The sequence below is a fragment of the Emericellopsis atlantica genome (genome assembly GCF_019669845.1).
Source record: "Emericellopsis atlantica unplaced genomic scaffold F5Z01scaffold_6, whole genome shotgun sequence".
NCBI lineage: Eukaryota > Fungi > Ascomycota > Sordariomycetes > Hypocreales > Bionectriaceae > Emericellopsis > Emericellopsis atlantica.
In genome coordinates this window covers 555,700-569,592 of record NW_025764708.1, presented here as the reverse complement: position 1 = coordinate 569,592, position 13,893 = coordinate 555,700, and the positions used below count along the sequence as shown (strand labels likewise).

The 13,893-nt window shown below is 56.1% G+C and overlaps 5 protein-coding genes across 5 annotated transcripts; 2 read left to right on the top strand and 3 right to left on the bottom strand.

The window, feature by feature from the left end:
- Positions 1-474: 474 nt before the first annotated feature.
- Positions 475-2,457, bottom strand: F5Z01DRAFT_618222 (Fungalysin metallopeptidase-domain-containing protein; the record flags this gene model as incomplete). The annotated part of the gene is made up of 2 exons (XM_046261024.1): positions 475-2,034; positions 2,101-2,457. The coding sequence occupies 2 exons, from the start codon at positions 2,455-2,457 to the stop codon at positions 475-477; spliced, it is 1,917 nt and encodes a 638-aa protein (XP_046120649.1).
- Positions 2,458-5,594: 3,137 nt separating this feature from the next.
- On the top strand, positions 5,595-7,897 carry F5Z01DRAFT_485305 (uncharacterized protein). The gene has a single exon (XM_046260115.1). The coding sequence runs from the start codon at positions 5,940-5,942 to the stop codon at positions 7,554-7,556; it is 1,617 nt and encodes a 538-aa protein (XP_046120648.1). The 5' UTR covers positions 5,595-5,939; the 3' UTR covers positions 7,557-7,897.
- A 491-nt stretch (positions 7,898-8,388) lies between these two features.
- Positions 8,389-10,380, top strand: F5Z01DRAFT_485309 (major facilitator superfamily domain-containing protein). The gene is made up of 4 exons (XM_046260116.1): positions 8,389-8,803; positions 8,865-9,484; positions 9,533-9,920; positions 9,979-10,380. Exons 1-4 carry the CDS (start codon positions 8,503-8,505, stop codon positions 10,146-10,148), a joined length of 1,479 nt encoding a protein of 492 aa, XP_046120647.1. The 5' UTR covers positions 8,389-8,502; the 3' UTR covers positions 10,149-10,380.
- On the bottom strand, positions 9,916-11,435 carry F5Z01DRAFT_485302 (uncharacterized protein). The gene is made up of 2 exons (XM_046260114.1): positions 10,863-11,435; positions 9,916-10,814 (listed from the first exon to the last, which is right to left on the bottom strand). Exons 1-2 carry the CDS (start codon positions 11,250-11,252, stop codon positions 10,308-10,310), a joined length of 897 nt encoding a protein of 298 aa, XP_046120646.1. The 5' UTR covers positions 11,253-11,435; the 3' UTR covers positions 9,916-10,307.
- Positions 11,436-13,889, bottom strand: F5Z01DRAFT_485301 (uncharacterized protein). The gene is made up of 2 exons (XM_046260113.1): positions 13,037-13,889; positions 11,436-12,987 (listed from the first exon to the last, which is right to left on the bottom strand). Exons 1-2 carry the CDS (start codon positions 13,531-13,533, stop codon positions 11,619-11,621), a joined length of 1,866 nt encoding a protein of 621 aa, XP_046120645.1. The 5' UTR covers positions 13,534-13,889; the 3' UTR covers positions 11,436-11,618.
- Between the last annotated feature and the right edge of the window lie 4 nt (positions 13,890-13,893).

Sequence of the window (13,893 nt, the reverse complement as noted above, 5' to 3'; positions counted from 1 at the left end):
CCTCCCTATGCACGTCGTTGCCCCAACTTTGACGATCACCTTACACAACTGGGTGCGCACTAGCTTCGAAAGAAATCTAGTAACAAGATAAGGTCTTTGGAGTCTGTTAAATGGCCACTATGCTCAGATAGCGGACTAGAGCATCCCCCATTTACTTAAGCGGGTTCACAACGACACAACCCAGCACGACAAGCGCAGGTCCTACCTGGCTCCCGCTGAGCAGACGAACTTGGATCTGAGAGACTTGTAGGAGAAAATGGAAACGGGATAATACAGACCGCGTTTATGTTGTTTGACTGTGCTCATGGCATTTGTAAGAAGTGTTTCACTAGGACGACGGTGCGGACATTGAAGTTGGAAGAAGAATGACAAACGACATATGTGCAAATGCCTCCTCATACTACTTGATTCATATATACAGAAAAAGACATATTTACAGTGCACGTCTCTCGCCTATCACGTGTCACGACAGCCCTAGCATCCCTCCGGAAGCTCAAAGTCCTCTGTGCGCGGCCTCCTCGCCGCATCTGGCCCAAGACCTCGCTTGGCGAAGCCAGCCCAAAGCTCGCAAAAGTTGTCACCACCCGTCAGAACCTCGTCCGCATCGATGATGGCGTCCCGCGCCGCAATGAGGTCGGGCGAGCAGGGCTGCAGGGCCATGCCCTCCTGGACGAGCTTGAGGGCGAGAAACTTGCCGTCCTGGGGGACACCCGCTTCGTCGAGGACGGGGAAAGCGTCGTCGTTCTTGCCGTGCTTGTCAATGAGGTTCCAGAGGACCTCGTAGAGGATGGAGGCCCAAATGTTGCCAATGTCGTGCACGCGGGTGAGGCCATCGACGGCGGCGTAGGTGTGCGGGTTGGTGGTCAGGCTGGTGGAGTAGACGTACTTGCGGATGCCGGCCGGGTTGCCGGTGACCCAGTCGCCCATGGGGTAGTCGGTGGCGCGCGTGTCACCGGGCTTGAGGCGTATGGCGGTCGCGAAGAAGTCGGACCAGCCCTCGCCCATGCCGCCGGGCTCGCCCGAGCTGAGGCAGTTGGAGTTGGCGGGCCCGCCGGTCAGCCGGGTCGAGAGGCCGTGGACGTACTCGTGGATGACGACGCCGGCGTCGAAGCTCGAGTCGCGCTCGGGGACGGTCGAGGTGAACATGTACATGCGCATGCGGCCGTTCTGGCCGTCTGGGGGTGTGCGGAAGTTGGCATTGTCCGTGCTGGAGCCGTCCTGGGACTGGAGGTAGACAAAGTCGTTGCCCCGGCCGCCGTTGCCGTTGTTGCTGATCTGGAAGTTGCCCGCCTCCTCGTTGAAGCCGAGCACGTACAGGAGGTCGTGGAGGTGGTTGGCCGTGTAGTAGAGCTGGGTGATGGAGGCGTCCCAGTACTTGGTGTTGTCGGTCTCGTTGAGGGAAAAGGGGTACTCGAACGCAAGATCTTTGCTCTCGGGACGGTAGCGGTCGAGATACCCATCCGCACCGCTGGGGTTGACTTGAGCGATGCCGTTGTTGCCACGGGTGGTTGTGTACTTGCTGATGCCGTCGTTGTGCCAGCCGAGGGGCGACGCCTCGAGGAGCCAGGGATCTTCCACGACGGTCCTTTCTACATCAGAGTCGAGGGGGTCGTTGAAGCCCCACGGGTACACTTCGTAGGTGGCGTCCGAGTCGTAGTCGACGACGCCAACCACACGGCTGGTGTCCGCGGCGTCGACATAGGTCAGCAGCCAGTTATCTTCGAGCTCCGTCTCTACGCGCCAGGAGAGCTGCAGGTCTTTGTCGTTGCCGTTGCTCACCCACAAGAGGCGAGTCTCCAGCTTGCCCACGTCACCCTCGGCACCGCTGATGATGTACTGCTCTGGGTGCTCGCTGCCGATGAGGCTTTGCTCAATGATGGCATTGTCAGCCTTGAGTGGCAGACCCAGGGCCTTGATGGCACCACGAAGGGCATCGACGGGGTTTGAGTAGTCGCGCTTCTTCAGGGGTGAGTCGCTGGGCAGCTTGCCGGTGAAGAAGCTGTTACCGTGGGAGAAGACTTTGCCTTCGCGAACCTGATTCATGTGTTGTCAGTATATGATATTGGAGTCGTATATGGCTGTGCATGTCTGTCAACCTACATTTACGTGAAAGTCGCCATTGTCCACATCAAGCCCGTGGACAGTCTGCTTAAAGTTGACATGCCCGACGCCGTTGCCACCGACGTATGCGTCGTCAATGACACGGAACTCGAGGTCCGGGAACTTTTCCTTGACGAGCTTGGTGGCTGTTTCCACGTAGTCGGACGACGAGATGCGCATCTCGGCCGGCTTGACGTTGGACGTCTTTGTGTACGAGCCTAGACCAGGCATTGCGTACTCTGAGAGGTCGACGCCGCGCTTGGACAGGGCAGCCGCACCATTGTTGGGCTGGCGACGTTGAGGGTGGGCATGGACAGCCGCGAGGCCAGTGAGGCCAAGGAGCATCTGGTACTTCATCGTGGCGGCCGGTGTGAGGATTCTGAGGAGTGTCGCGTGTAGGCACACAATCCGTACGATAGATGGCGGCCACCAACTGGCTCTTTATAACAGCAGAACAACTCACGACCCACGTCAACGAACCATGTCAGCATCCGAGGTTCTCTGCAACCTGTGGAGTCTCAATCTGTTGATATCCAGGGCCCAGGGGCACCTCTCGGTCTCTCTATCCGCACCGTCTACGAAAACGGTCTGCCAACCCCAGGAAGGCAGTTGACCGCCGCCGAGCATCTACAGGGTCCTTTGACATGCCGAGATGATACGACGATCCTGGTTCTCCACTGGACAGAAGTTCGCCAATGCTACACAGAGTCAAGGTCATGAGCCTAGACCTCCATCAACAGTGGTTGGGTTGGACCCTTTGGGGAAGGCGGATTGGATGATGGAGGGAGCTTTTGTCGGCTCGACCCTGACTATATGGCTACGATAGGCAGGCGATGATGGTTTCATTGAAGAAACAGACCGTCTCCGATCTCCGGAGACAGGGGTTTGCGTGGAGGACCATCGTGGAAACGGTTTAACGCCGGGAGTCGACTCGTCACTAGCCAGGGGTTTGCAACGGTCTTGGACCACCGATTGGTCAAGGCACGCAGGGGGATATTTGCCGTGCAGAAATTCCCTGGGTCCTAATTAGTAGTCTAATCAATACGATAATTTGCCCTGGCACTTTGGTAGGAACACGATGGCATTGTTGGGCATGTGGCAGATCCCGAGGGGCATGTGTGATTTGAGGTTACATGCCGAGATCACAATCGTCAGCACATCATCTTAGACGGAAACATCCCTCAATCCTTGCTGTAATAAGTACTGCATTCGAGGATGATGCCAGCCTTGCCATGGCTCGTTGCTCAGAACCGCGCCAGGTATATCCCTGCCAGACTTTCCAGTCGAGCCCTGCGCGCCAACAAATGCACGCGTGACGTGCCTGGGCAGTTTCGATACTGAATAAATGAATATCGAGCACGCCTCCCGTGTTGGTTGTCTCCCTCTTCACATATGCATGTTGCGCGAAATAAACTCATGATTAGCTGATGGAGCTTGGCAGACGGCCTGCCGGAAGAAGACACCATCCGTGGCGATCTTTCGTTTATACGCGGGGTATCCTGATTCGAGGCACATAGATTCCAATAGTACGTACATTGCTGCGCCGTTGTGATATCGCTGGTAAGGTGACGCGCTTCGCCTCGTCGTCAAGGTTGCACTGAATGTGGCGCGACATGATGTTTGCGCCAGCATCGGGTGGGTGATGATAGTGCACGGAGGAGTGGATGGGTTAGGCAAGTCGATGCTTGGCAAGAAGATACCTCGGATAGATATGAATTAATGTAGCCCCTTTTTTCAGTTTTGGACAAGTCGAAACTAGACGAGACGCATTCCTGTGTCGTGCCTCGGTCGATAACTTGCGTGAGGTTTACTGCCCGCTAGAAGTTGCAAGTAGGCGTGCGATTCAAAAGCCACTCAACAGACTCTAGGAGACAAGTCATTTGATTTGATAGTAGGAGATGTGTCAAACAGGCCGAGTGAGAATTTCACTGTGGCTTTATTGCGGCTAATAAGCGTACGTATGCAACAAAATATGTCTTTTCCCTCATGGCAGAAACGGCCTGGGGCTGCATTGCTGTATACGAGGGGAGCGCAGTCGCTGCGTTGGAGACGCGATGGGCTTAATGTAATGCCGTCGTCCTCACAATAGATCATCCCTCTCTGAAAACAAACCTCAGTTGTAGGGATTATCAGTCATCCCGAAAGCTTCAAGCGAAGGGGAGACCGCCAGGACCGCCCATCGACTACGCATTGATGGCGGAACAGCGGAATCATGGCGAGCTGCCTGCCGGGACTTTTGCATTGTGTGGCCGGCAGCACCGGCCCGCAGCCGAACGATCGCAATGATTTGACAAAATCTCTGAACGTCTGTTTATGTGACTATAAACAGCAACAATCCAGCAGTGTAGCTAGGCGTGGCGCAGGGAACCAAACCTCGCGACAGAGAAGGTGTTTCGGGCACAGAGAGGCGAGTGGAACCGAGCCCCTAGATCTAGTATACTATGACGGAGTCTAAGTATGAAATATTCATCATCTTTCGATTTAGACTTTGGTGACGGAAAAGCGGAGGTTTCAACTTGCATGTGGTTATACCCCCTTTAAGGCCGGGATCCGAAATCGCGGGGGACTGGAGCAAGCGTATCGTAATGTATGACGACCATTGAATGTTGACCCTAAAGAAGTGCTTGGCATGAGAACCCATGGGAGAAATACAAGTGAAACATTGATGAAGGATTTGTATGCTAAGGTATCTTGGTCCTATCATCAACATCCCTTCCTGAAGATTGGCAGACTGACGATTGATGGCACGACAAGACACTACTAGTAGATGTTGATGGTATTCTTAGTAACACTACAATTAGATGAGTACGTCACGGCGAATTAGACGGCACTAAGACATTTGGAGAAAGCTTCCCCGCATCTTGGATGCCTAGGTTAAGCTCGAGACAGCCTAAACTCAACAGCCTCTTCCAACCCCCTGAAGGTTGCAAGATGACCAGGCACCGGCGCCAGGACGCTGTAGAATGATGTGCATTAGAGAAGGCAGACTTGGCAGAAATGTAGAAAAGACGCCACGTATTCCAAAATTTACCAAGCAAGCGCAGGCACATCAGCACCCTAAATGCGCGTCGTTTCTAACTTGAAAGGGGCCATGCGAACTCTAAAGATGGGACCCCATTTCCACTATGTGCACCCAAACCCTGAAACATCCCTACGTGAATGAGCTACCAGCTTTGGAGCACCTAGCTCTTTAGTTTTACCAACTTCAAGAGGCCATGCATGTCATGGTTGTGCGTAATAAGATGACATGTGCGCAAGAAAAGCAGCAATGAGTAATGACTGCAGAAGAGTCAAAGAGAAATCCCCCAGCCTATTGTCGGTCAGTATATTCTTCAGCTTTCGAGTGCCGAGTGTGCCGGAAACACATAGACTTGCGCCTCACACAGCTCATCCTACAGCAAGTGTGCGCGTTCGGTCTCTTTACGGCCAGAAGTGATCTTGACACTGGCGCCAGATCCTGTTTATAGCTGTTCCGAGTACGGCTCCTACTCCAAGTGACGCTGCGGGTTGACGGAAGCTGACGTCCTCGCATGTTACCAGGCCCCCAGGTTGACAGATGACATCAAGGATTGGCTTTTTGATGCAAAGATGATGCTCACAATGTGTCCTCGACTAGCTGTGCTGCGGAGAAGGGGCTCCTGTATCTAGAAAGGCCGAGTCTTAGAACCTTATTCAGCTATGTATATGAGTTCTAGCCAGCACCCCTTTGCTCTGGACATATCTACCTTCCTGGTTTCACAAAACAGATCACGTCTTTCACCTGTGCCATATACCATCACTACGTCGTTGTCGAGGTCTACCGACACACTCGTTCCACGCAAACCGCATACTCAGACACGATGCATTACGCTTTGAACTTTGCGTCCCTCATGGCGGCTGCCGCCGCCATAACTGGCGTCACTGAGGCTGCCTCGCCGCCCGGATCACCCCCTGCCGGCTGCCATCCTACCTTCTCGCAGGGTCGCTTCGAGATCGTCGTCCAGCCCATCGCCAGCGCCAAGGTGAGGCGCCAGGACGGCATGAGCGGCGGTGTCCTGACCATCAGCCTCGAGAACGGCGTCCTCACAGACGAGCAGGGCCGGACGGGGTACATTGCCAGCAACCGCCAGTTTCAGTTCGACAAGCCCCCCCAGGCAGGGACCATCTACGACGCTGGGTTCTCAGCCTGTGACAACGGCCACCTCGCGCTGGGTTCCAGCGAGATCTTCTACCGCTGTCAGTCTGGCAACTTCTTCAACCTTTACGATCAGTCGATCGCGCCCTACTGTGAGAAGATCTTCATTACCATCCATGCCGTCGGCGGCGGTGCACCTTCGCAGCGCTCGTCGCCCTCCCAGATCGCCGACGGACAGATCCAAGCACCTGGAAGCGGAGCCGCAGTGAGCCAGATGAACGACGGACAGATTTTGGTGCCTCCTGGTGGTGGCGCTCCTCCTGCTGTCACGCAGATTCATGACGGCCAGATTCAGGCCCCTGGAAGTGGCGGCGCAGCGAGTCAAATTCACGATGGGCAGATCCAGGCGCCTGCTGGGGGCACTCGCCCTGCTGTTACTCAGATCGGAGAGGGACAAATCCAGGCACCCGGTGGTGGTGGTGCTGTCTCGCAGATCAATGAAGGGCAGATCCAAGCTCCCGTCTCTCGTGGTGCCCGTCCAGCTGTCACACAGATCGGTGATGGTCAAATTCAGGCACCTGGAGGTGGTGGCGCTGTCACACAGATCAACGACGGCCAGATCCAAGCTCCTGCTGCTACGCAGATCATCGACGGCCAGATTCAAGCACCTGGAAGCGGTGGTGCTGTCTCGCAGATCAACGAAGGGCAGATCCAAGCTCCTGCTGCCACTCAGATCAACGACGGTCAGATCCAAGCCCCTGCTGTCACTCAAATCAACGATGGGCAGATTCAAGCGCCTCAGACAATCACCGTCACCACGAGGTTCACGACGCTAACCCTCAGCACCAGGGTGCAGACGTTGACCTCCAGAATGACCCTGACAACCTCCTTGGCAACCAAAGTAACCAAAACTATCACACCTGCCAAGCCTACCTGGACTGGCCGCTACGTGGCTCGCCAAGCACAGCAGATTCCGGACGGCCAGGTCCAGCAGCCTGGCGCCGTCACTCAGATTGGCGACGGGCAACCCCAGGCTCCTGGTGCTCCTGGTGCTGTCACCCAGATTGGTGACGGGCAACCCCAGGCTCCTGGCGCCCCTGGTGCTCCTGGTACTCCTGGTGCTCCTGTCTCTCCTACGACTCCCGTCTCACCTACCACACCCGTCTCCCCTACCACTCCCATCTCTCCTACAGGTGCCGTCGCGTCCACCAGCATGGGTACGCCCATGCAGCAGCCTGGAGCTGGGACGAGTGCCGTGCCCATCGCTGCTGGTGAGCGATCTATGCCTCGCGCTGCTGCGGCTCTGATTGTGGGTGCCGCTGTGGCATTCTTCTATCTGTAAAAGCGAGCGGCGGCCAGTGCGTTTCTTTTCTTTTGTCTTTTTCTCCTATCAAAATAGATTATTGGAGTCGTCCCCCGAGTCTGGGGAGTACATGGGTAATGGGTGGGTGGTTCTGGGGTCTTGAGTTGATATAGCAAGCACACGTAATGATGTATCATGGTATCAAGACACTGAAGATAGCAAAAGACGTCAAAAGTTCCTGTTTGTATGTGATATTAATGTGTCCGCCGGTGGCGGATGTCCGATGCTACCCGAATAGGAAGTATTTAGTGGGTCTCCGCCGAGATCGCAGCGCCGGGAGCGGAGGCCATCTCCGGAGGACTCGTCTCGCGCGACGGGTGCGAAAGCAAGAATGAAATTGGTATTCAGCTTCATCAGGGGGATTGTCGGGCAATTCTTGTGATTGATTGTTCTGTCTCGCTTCACGCTGCCTGTGCGCGCCTTCCATACGCGATCGAGCCGCAAGTAACCATCCGCAATACCCGCGCTATGCCCGCCTCACATCCGCCAGCCATGAACGCCTTTACAAGTGAAAGCGTGCGCCCTGTCGGCTACATCCATCTAGTCTGGGTAATTAACCTTGCGCATCGCTCTCGGACGCTGCCCGCGTTCGGCCCTGTACCTAGAATTTTTCCAGCCACAGAAAGAGACCGCCCATTTTGTCCGATTTGTCAATCACGCGGATCCGACTCTCCTCTGCCCAGACATAGTGACTGACTGACCCTGGGATTCATCTTTCCGACCGACAACGCTCATGACTATCCACATTGCTACAGAGGAGCAGCCGTGGGATGACTCAATTGGACATTCTTGCAAACTGCTTTAACTCTCCCTCGCCGCGACATGATACTGTGACCAGACGCCTACCACCAGACTGTAACGCATCAGCATTCGTTCACACGCTCTCCTGGCAGTCTCATTCCCCCCCACTCGGAGCGACACGCCGATGATGGCGACAGGACACGACCGTCAAGGTGATCTCGAAAAGCAATCGCAGCAGTATGCCTCTGGCAAGATTTCAGACAGCAGGACGGCACAATCACCCGAGAAACATGTAACTCCAAGTATTGGGGCAGAACAACATCCGTCCAACCCAGAGGCTGGCAATGGCCACGACGACGAGTCCTCCTCCGATGAGGGGGACAACCAGCCGTCGATACTAAACCGAGTCCTCAGTCGCGTCACTTCACGGTCTAGCATCGACCCAGGGCCGCCCCCAGACGGTGGCATGCAGGCCTGGTCACAATGTAATGACACCTCCCAACACCAACGCTTTCACGCAGTCTACTAACGAGCACTTCCCCCCAGGCATCGCCGGGCACTTTGTCATCTCGAATAGCTGGGGCTTCATCAACAGCTTCGGCGTCTGGCAGGACTACCTCCCGACCCTGCTGCCAGAGCGCTCCGAGTTTGAGATCTCCTTCATCGGCTCCCTCACCGTCTTCCTGCTCTTCTTCCTCGGCACCTTCACCGGCCGCCTCGCCGACGCCGGCTACTTCCGCCCCATCTTCATTCTCGGCAGCTTCTTCCAGCTGCTCGGCATCTTCATGACCTCGCTCTGCACAAAGTACTGGCACTTTATGCTCGCCCAGGGCATCTGCATCGGCATCGGCAACGGACTCCTCTTCTGCCCCTCCCTCGCCCTCGTCTCGACCTACTTCCTCAAGAAGAGGGCCGTGGCCATTGGCCTGACGGCCGCCGGCTCTGTCACCGGCGGACTCATCTTTCCCATCATGGCGCGCGAACTCCTGCCCCGGATCGGGCTTCCGTGGACCATCAGGGCCATCGGTCTGGTCCAGCTCGCGAGTCTCGCCATATCCAACGCTCTCGCCAAGCCACGCATCAGGCCGCGCAAGACGGGACCGATTGTCGAGTTTGCCGCCTTCCTGGAGCTCGAGTACACATTTTACGTGACAGCCGCCTTCTGCGTGAGTATGATCCCTTTCTGTACTCCCCGCAAGCACTAATCCAAGCAGTTCTTCTGGGGTGTCTACTTTGCCTTCTACTACCTGGCCAGATTCTCCCGCGACGGGCTGCAGAACGACCCCTTCAGCTTTGACAACTCTCTCAATCTCCTGCTGGTCATGAATGGCGTCGGCCTCACCGGCCGGCTCCTCCCCAACTTTCTCGCCGACCGCTTCGGCGCCGTCAACGTCTTCATCCCCATCTGCGGCGTCGCCTCGCTGCTGAGCTTCTGCTGGATCGCCGTGGACACGCAGGCGGCCCTGTATGCCTGGGCCGTCCTCTACGGGATCTTTGCGGGTGGTATCCAGAGCCTGTTCCCCGTCGCCTTGTCGTTCCTGACGACGGACCTGCGGAAGCTGGGCGTTCGCATGGGGATGGGGTTCACTATAGTGTCGTTTTGTAAGTTAGAGTTCTCTCTATTGGGCCTCCCGACGGGAGCTGACTGTGGTTCTCTTAGCCGTCCTGACGGGACCCCCCATCGCTGGCTCCATCATTGACTCCACGGGGAGTTATGTGGGCGCGCAGGCGTTCTCGGGGGCTTCCTTGGCCTTCGGGTGCTTCTTCCTGCTCTGCTCCAAGATAGTGAAGATGCGCAAGACGGGGATGGGCTGGTTGGGCAAGGTCTGACCGAACGGCATGCACTTGTCGTTTCTCTGCAAACCCCTGTACATAATCCAGCGCTTTTATAAAGTATATCGACATTGATAAACTCAAGTCGTCAAATTAATGCAGGCTACATACCGTGCAGTTCTTGCTCTCGAAATCTTCGCGGCAACAAATAACCTGTTATACCACATCACTGTATGCTGGGGGCTGCTCATTCGGCCCCTCCGCTTGCTCACCCTCCTCAGACACAACGGACCGTCGGCTCTCCTCAATACGAGCTGTCCACATGGCAGCGCCCGCCGTGGTAGTCAGCAGGAAAAAGAAGGACAAGATCGGGATGAGCTCCAAGATCATGGCCACCGTTCCAAACCACACATCTTCCCACGCCAGGCGCTTCGCCTCCACCTTGCGCTCCTGCTTGGAGAATCCACGCAGCTGGAACCATCGATAGTGGGACAGCTTGCCCAGGCGAGTCCCCGTGATCATGACAAACATGGGTGTGCCGAACCAGGGGATGAAATTCAGCGGCAGGCAACATGCGAGTTCGACGATCTGGACGATACTCCATGGCGTATACACGGCGGATGATGTCGGTTTCCCAAGCATCTTGATCGCATTGGGGGCGTCTGGGTACAGGACACGATGTGGGGACACAAGGTCCGTCCATGAGAGCTTGATGAGCGTCGCCTGTTCTCCATTAGTCGAGCTCCTACCACCTCACGGACGTAGACTCACATCAAACACGTCCACGCGACACTCGTCTACAAAGAAGCCTTCAAAGAGACCCTGGATGATGACCAGCCCCTCACCGAGCACCAGGAACGTCGCATTGAGCCACGCGCCTCGCCCCTGGAAAATCGCCAAGAAGGCGAGCTGCGGCAGGAAAGCGAAGGTGAACAGGATGAGATACACCAGACACGATATCAGAGACAGAGGCAAGAGTCTTCCGAAGAACAGCGGCCAGTATTCACCGCTGCGGACAAAGAACCAGATGCCACGTATTGGATAGGAAGCGGCGATGGCGCACCGCTTGATGGCCCCCGCTTGGCGTCTCAGGAAGCTGCTGGGTTGGTTCGCTGGCCGCGTCAAGGGGCGTGTCTCGTCTTGGGGCTCAGGCTCAGGCATGTTTGCTTGTGAATGCCGATGCGGCAGGATGTCAGGATGTGTTGTAAGTCTGCAAGCGTGTCGAGGCGGTGGCACGTCGTCGGCAGAGGTCCTCGTCACGCCTTCCTATGACGTCATTGCTGACTTGGTGATCACCCGTCCCTTCGATTACGGTACAATGGTTTCTGGACTAGAACTTCACACTATCGTATCACTTGCCCAGTTTGGCCACGCAAATCTCACCATAGCAGCGCAAATACAAGGCTCGAAACTAGCATCTCACCCATGGAAATCCGCAAGAAGAGGAGTAATATTGTCTACAGGGTAGGCACACAAAATGCTGGTATTGAGTCTCGCGGTGACCGTCCTCAACAGCTCTAGAATAGCTCAGAACCTCCCCCTTCTGAGGAACTTGTTGGGAATGTCGACGTACTTGGCTCGCAAATACTCGCACACATTCTTACCCAGCGTGTCGTACTCGCTCGTCGAGTTGAACCCCCGATCCAGGTGATCCCTGATCAAAAAGTGCACCGCCCTAATCCCAGGAATCTCAAACCGTTCAATTTTGCGGCCCTTGTCGGAGCCCTCGAGGAGTTGGTGCACCTTGTCAATCGTGAGAAGGCTACGCAGCCAGTCATACTCGTCTTCATGGCGCACGTAGAACCCCACATTGGCATCGGAGGCTTTGTCGCCCGAACGACCACCAACGACCCAGCCCAGGGGTCCGCGTGTGGTAGGTCCATAGGATGTCAAGTCCACAGGATGAGCGCACTCATACGACTTTTGATCCCGCGGATATGTCGTGACGTTGTTCTGCACTGGAATGTCGATGCTCTTCCCCATCCACGGGAGCTCCACCCGGTGCTTGACTTCCGACTGTGGCAGCAGGGTCACGTAGTACTCAAAGAACTCTTTGCCCTCGCTCTGGCGCTGGTCGTTGTCCAGGGACGCCCCAGGGCATGACTGCAAAAAGTTCTCCATGCACCAGCGGTTGAATCCTGGTACGTCAAGGGTGAACTTGTCCACGAGCGCCTTCTTCTTCGTCTGGACAAAGACGCGCAAGTCGACGGTGGCGACCTCTTGGTTCCGAGGGTTCTCTTGCGAGTATCCGTTCAGCGAGAACTTGAGACAGGTGAGGTCCTTGATCGCGTCGCCAATCGAGTAGCGAACTTGTCGCTCCGTCCATTCGGCTTTTTCTTCAAGGTCCAGACCGACAATGTGGTAGTGGAACTCGGCTTGGTAGCCGCCCCAGGCCGTCAGTCCGACCTTTGTCGTTGATGGCGCGGGAAGGCCCTTGACACCAGTGACTTGGACGCGATCCTTGCCAATCTCCCTCATGACAATGCCCACGAGGTTCGCCGTGACATCCGAGCCGTAGTAGAGGGGACCCTGGATCTCGTACAGAAGCTGTGACGAGACAGTTCCCACGGACACTTCACCGCCAGTACCAGCTTCTTTGGTGATGACACACGAACCGTCAGCGTCCACCTCGGCAATGGGGAAGCCAATGTTCTCGCATTTGTCCATGAGCCTCTTGAAGCCCGAGTAGTACCCGCCGCAGACGTAGGCCGAACACTCAATCAGGTGGCCTGTCACGAGAGACCCAGCAATCTGGTCCAGGTCAGTCTCGCGGTCCCAGCCGTGCCACCACATGGCAGCGCCAATAGTGGTGGCGGCATCGGCAACACGACCGCAAATGACAATGTCACAGCCCTGGCGAAGGGCCTCAGCAACGCCTGCGCCTCCGAGATAGCATCTTCTTGGCGTCAGCTTAATAGCCCACCGTTGAGAGAGACTTGACTTACTGGGCCGCGATGATTTCGTGTCCCCATTCACTCAGAGGCTTCCCGTTCATCAAGCTGGGAAAGGCCTCCCCATTGGCCTGCAACCTCTTCACAGTCTCCGTGACCTCGTCACCGCTCACCCAGCCAACCTTGAGGTCGAGACCCTGTCTCTTGACCTCCTTTTCCACGGTCGTTGCCAGAAGTTCGGTATCGCTCGCACCGGCGTTCACGGCAACTTTGATGTTCTTGGACTTGAGGTACGGTAATGCAGGCGAGAGATTGTCCATAAAGGTCGGGTCAAAGAGACCGACAGGCTCGTCCGTGAGCTGCCCTGCTTTTCGGAGCTTCTCATTCTCCTGCTTCTGCGCGCCGTGCAGGGTCATTGTGCATTCGGACAGCCAGTCGCCAATGATGCAGTCGACATCGCAGTTCTTGGCCAGGTCGCCAATGGCGCGCTGGCGGTCGGAGAAACCGCCAGACGAGCCGGCAATCCTGATTGCGCGCTTTACAGAGGGCATGATGGAGTTCTAGAGGAAGTTGAAGAAGTATGTAGGAATCACCTGCTTCGGCAAGCCTGGCCATTTTATACCGCAAGGGCGCCTGTCTTATATACCATGGTGCTGATACTAGACTCTCTCAGCCCTCAGTGGCCCGGCCAACGGGGTCCTCCGGAAGAACATGATGCGGACGACACGCGCTCAACTCCTCAATCATGCCACGACCCCAGTCACCAACTCACCAACAATGTGGCATCCATGCGGGGAAAGAGATCTCGGGGAAGTCGAACATGCGGGATGAGGCGATGTTGAACTAGGGGGATTCTGGCATGCAGGCCATTGCGGCCGTTTGTTCGATCACAACGAGGTGGCAGGCGGAAA

What these genes read in the sequence shown, in the direction of transcription:
- F5Z01DRAFT_485305 (XM_046260115.1), top strand. Translation starts at nt 5,940, where the DNA reads ATGCATTACGCTTTGAACTTTGCGTCCCTCATGGCGGCTGCCGCCGCC.
- F5Z01DRAFT_485309 (XM_046260116.1), top strand. Translation starts at nt 8,503, where the DNA reads ATGATGGCGACAGGACACGACCGTCAAGGTGATCTCGAAAAGCAATCG. An exon ending in ACGTGACAGCCGCCTTCTGC is followed by an intron (nt 9,485 to 9,532) that starts GTGAGTATGATC and finishes TAATCCAAGCAG; the next exon opens with TTCTTCTGGGGTGTCTACTT. An exon ending in GTTCACTATAGTGTCGTTTT is followed by an intron (nt 9,921 to 9,978) that starts GTAAGTTAGAGT and finishes TGGTTCTCTTAG; the next exon opens with CCGTCCTGACGGGACCCCCC.
- F5Z01DRAFT_485302 (XM_046260114.1), bottom strand. Translation starts at nt 11,252, where the DNA reads ATGCCTGAGCCTGAGCCCCAAGACGAGACACGCCCCTTGACGCGGCCA. An exon ending in GTCGCGTGGACGTGTTTGAT is followed by an intron (nt 10,815 to 10,862) that starts GTGAGTCTACGT and finishes AATGGAGAACAG; the next exon opens with GCGACGCTCATCAAGCTCTC.
- F5Z01DRAFT_485301 (XM_046260113.1), bottom strand. Translation starts at nt 13,533, where the DNA reads ATGCCCTCTGTAAAGCGCGCAATCAGGATTGCCGGCTCGTCTGGCGGT. An exon ending in CACGAAATCATCGCGGCCCA is followed by an intron (nt 12,988 to 13,036) that starts GTAAGTCAAGTC and finishes GACGCCAAGAAG; the next exon opens with ATGCTATCTCGGAGGCGCAG.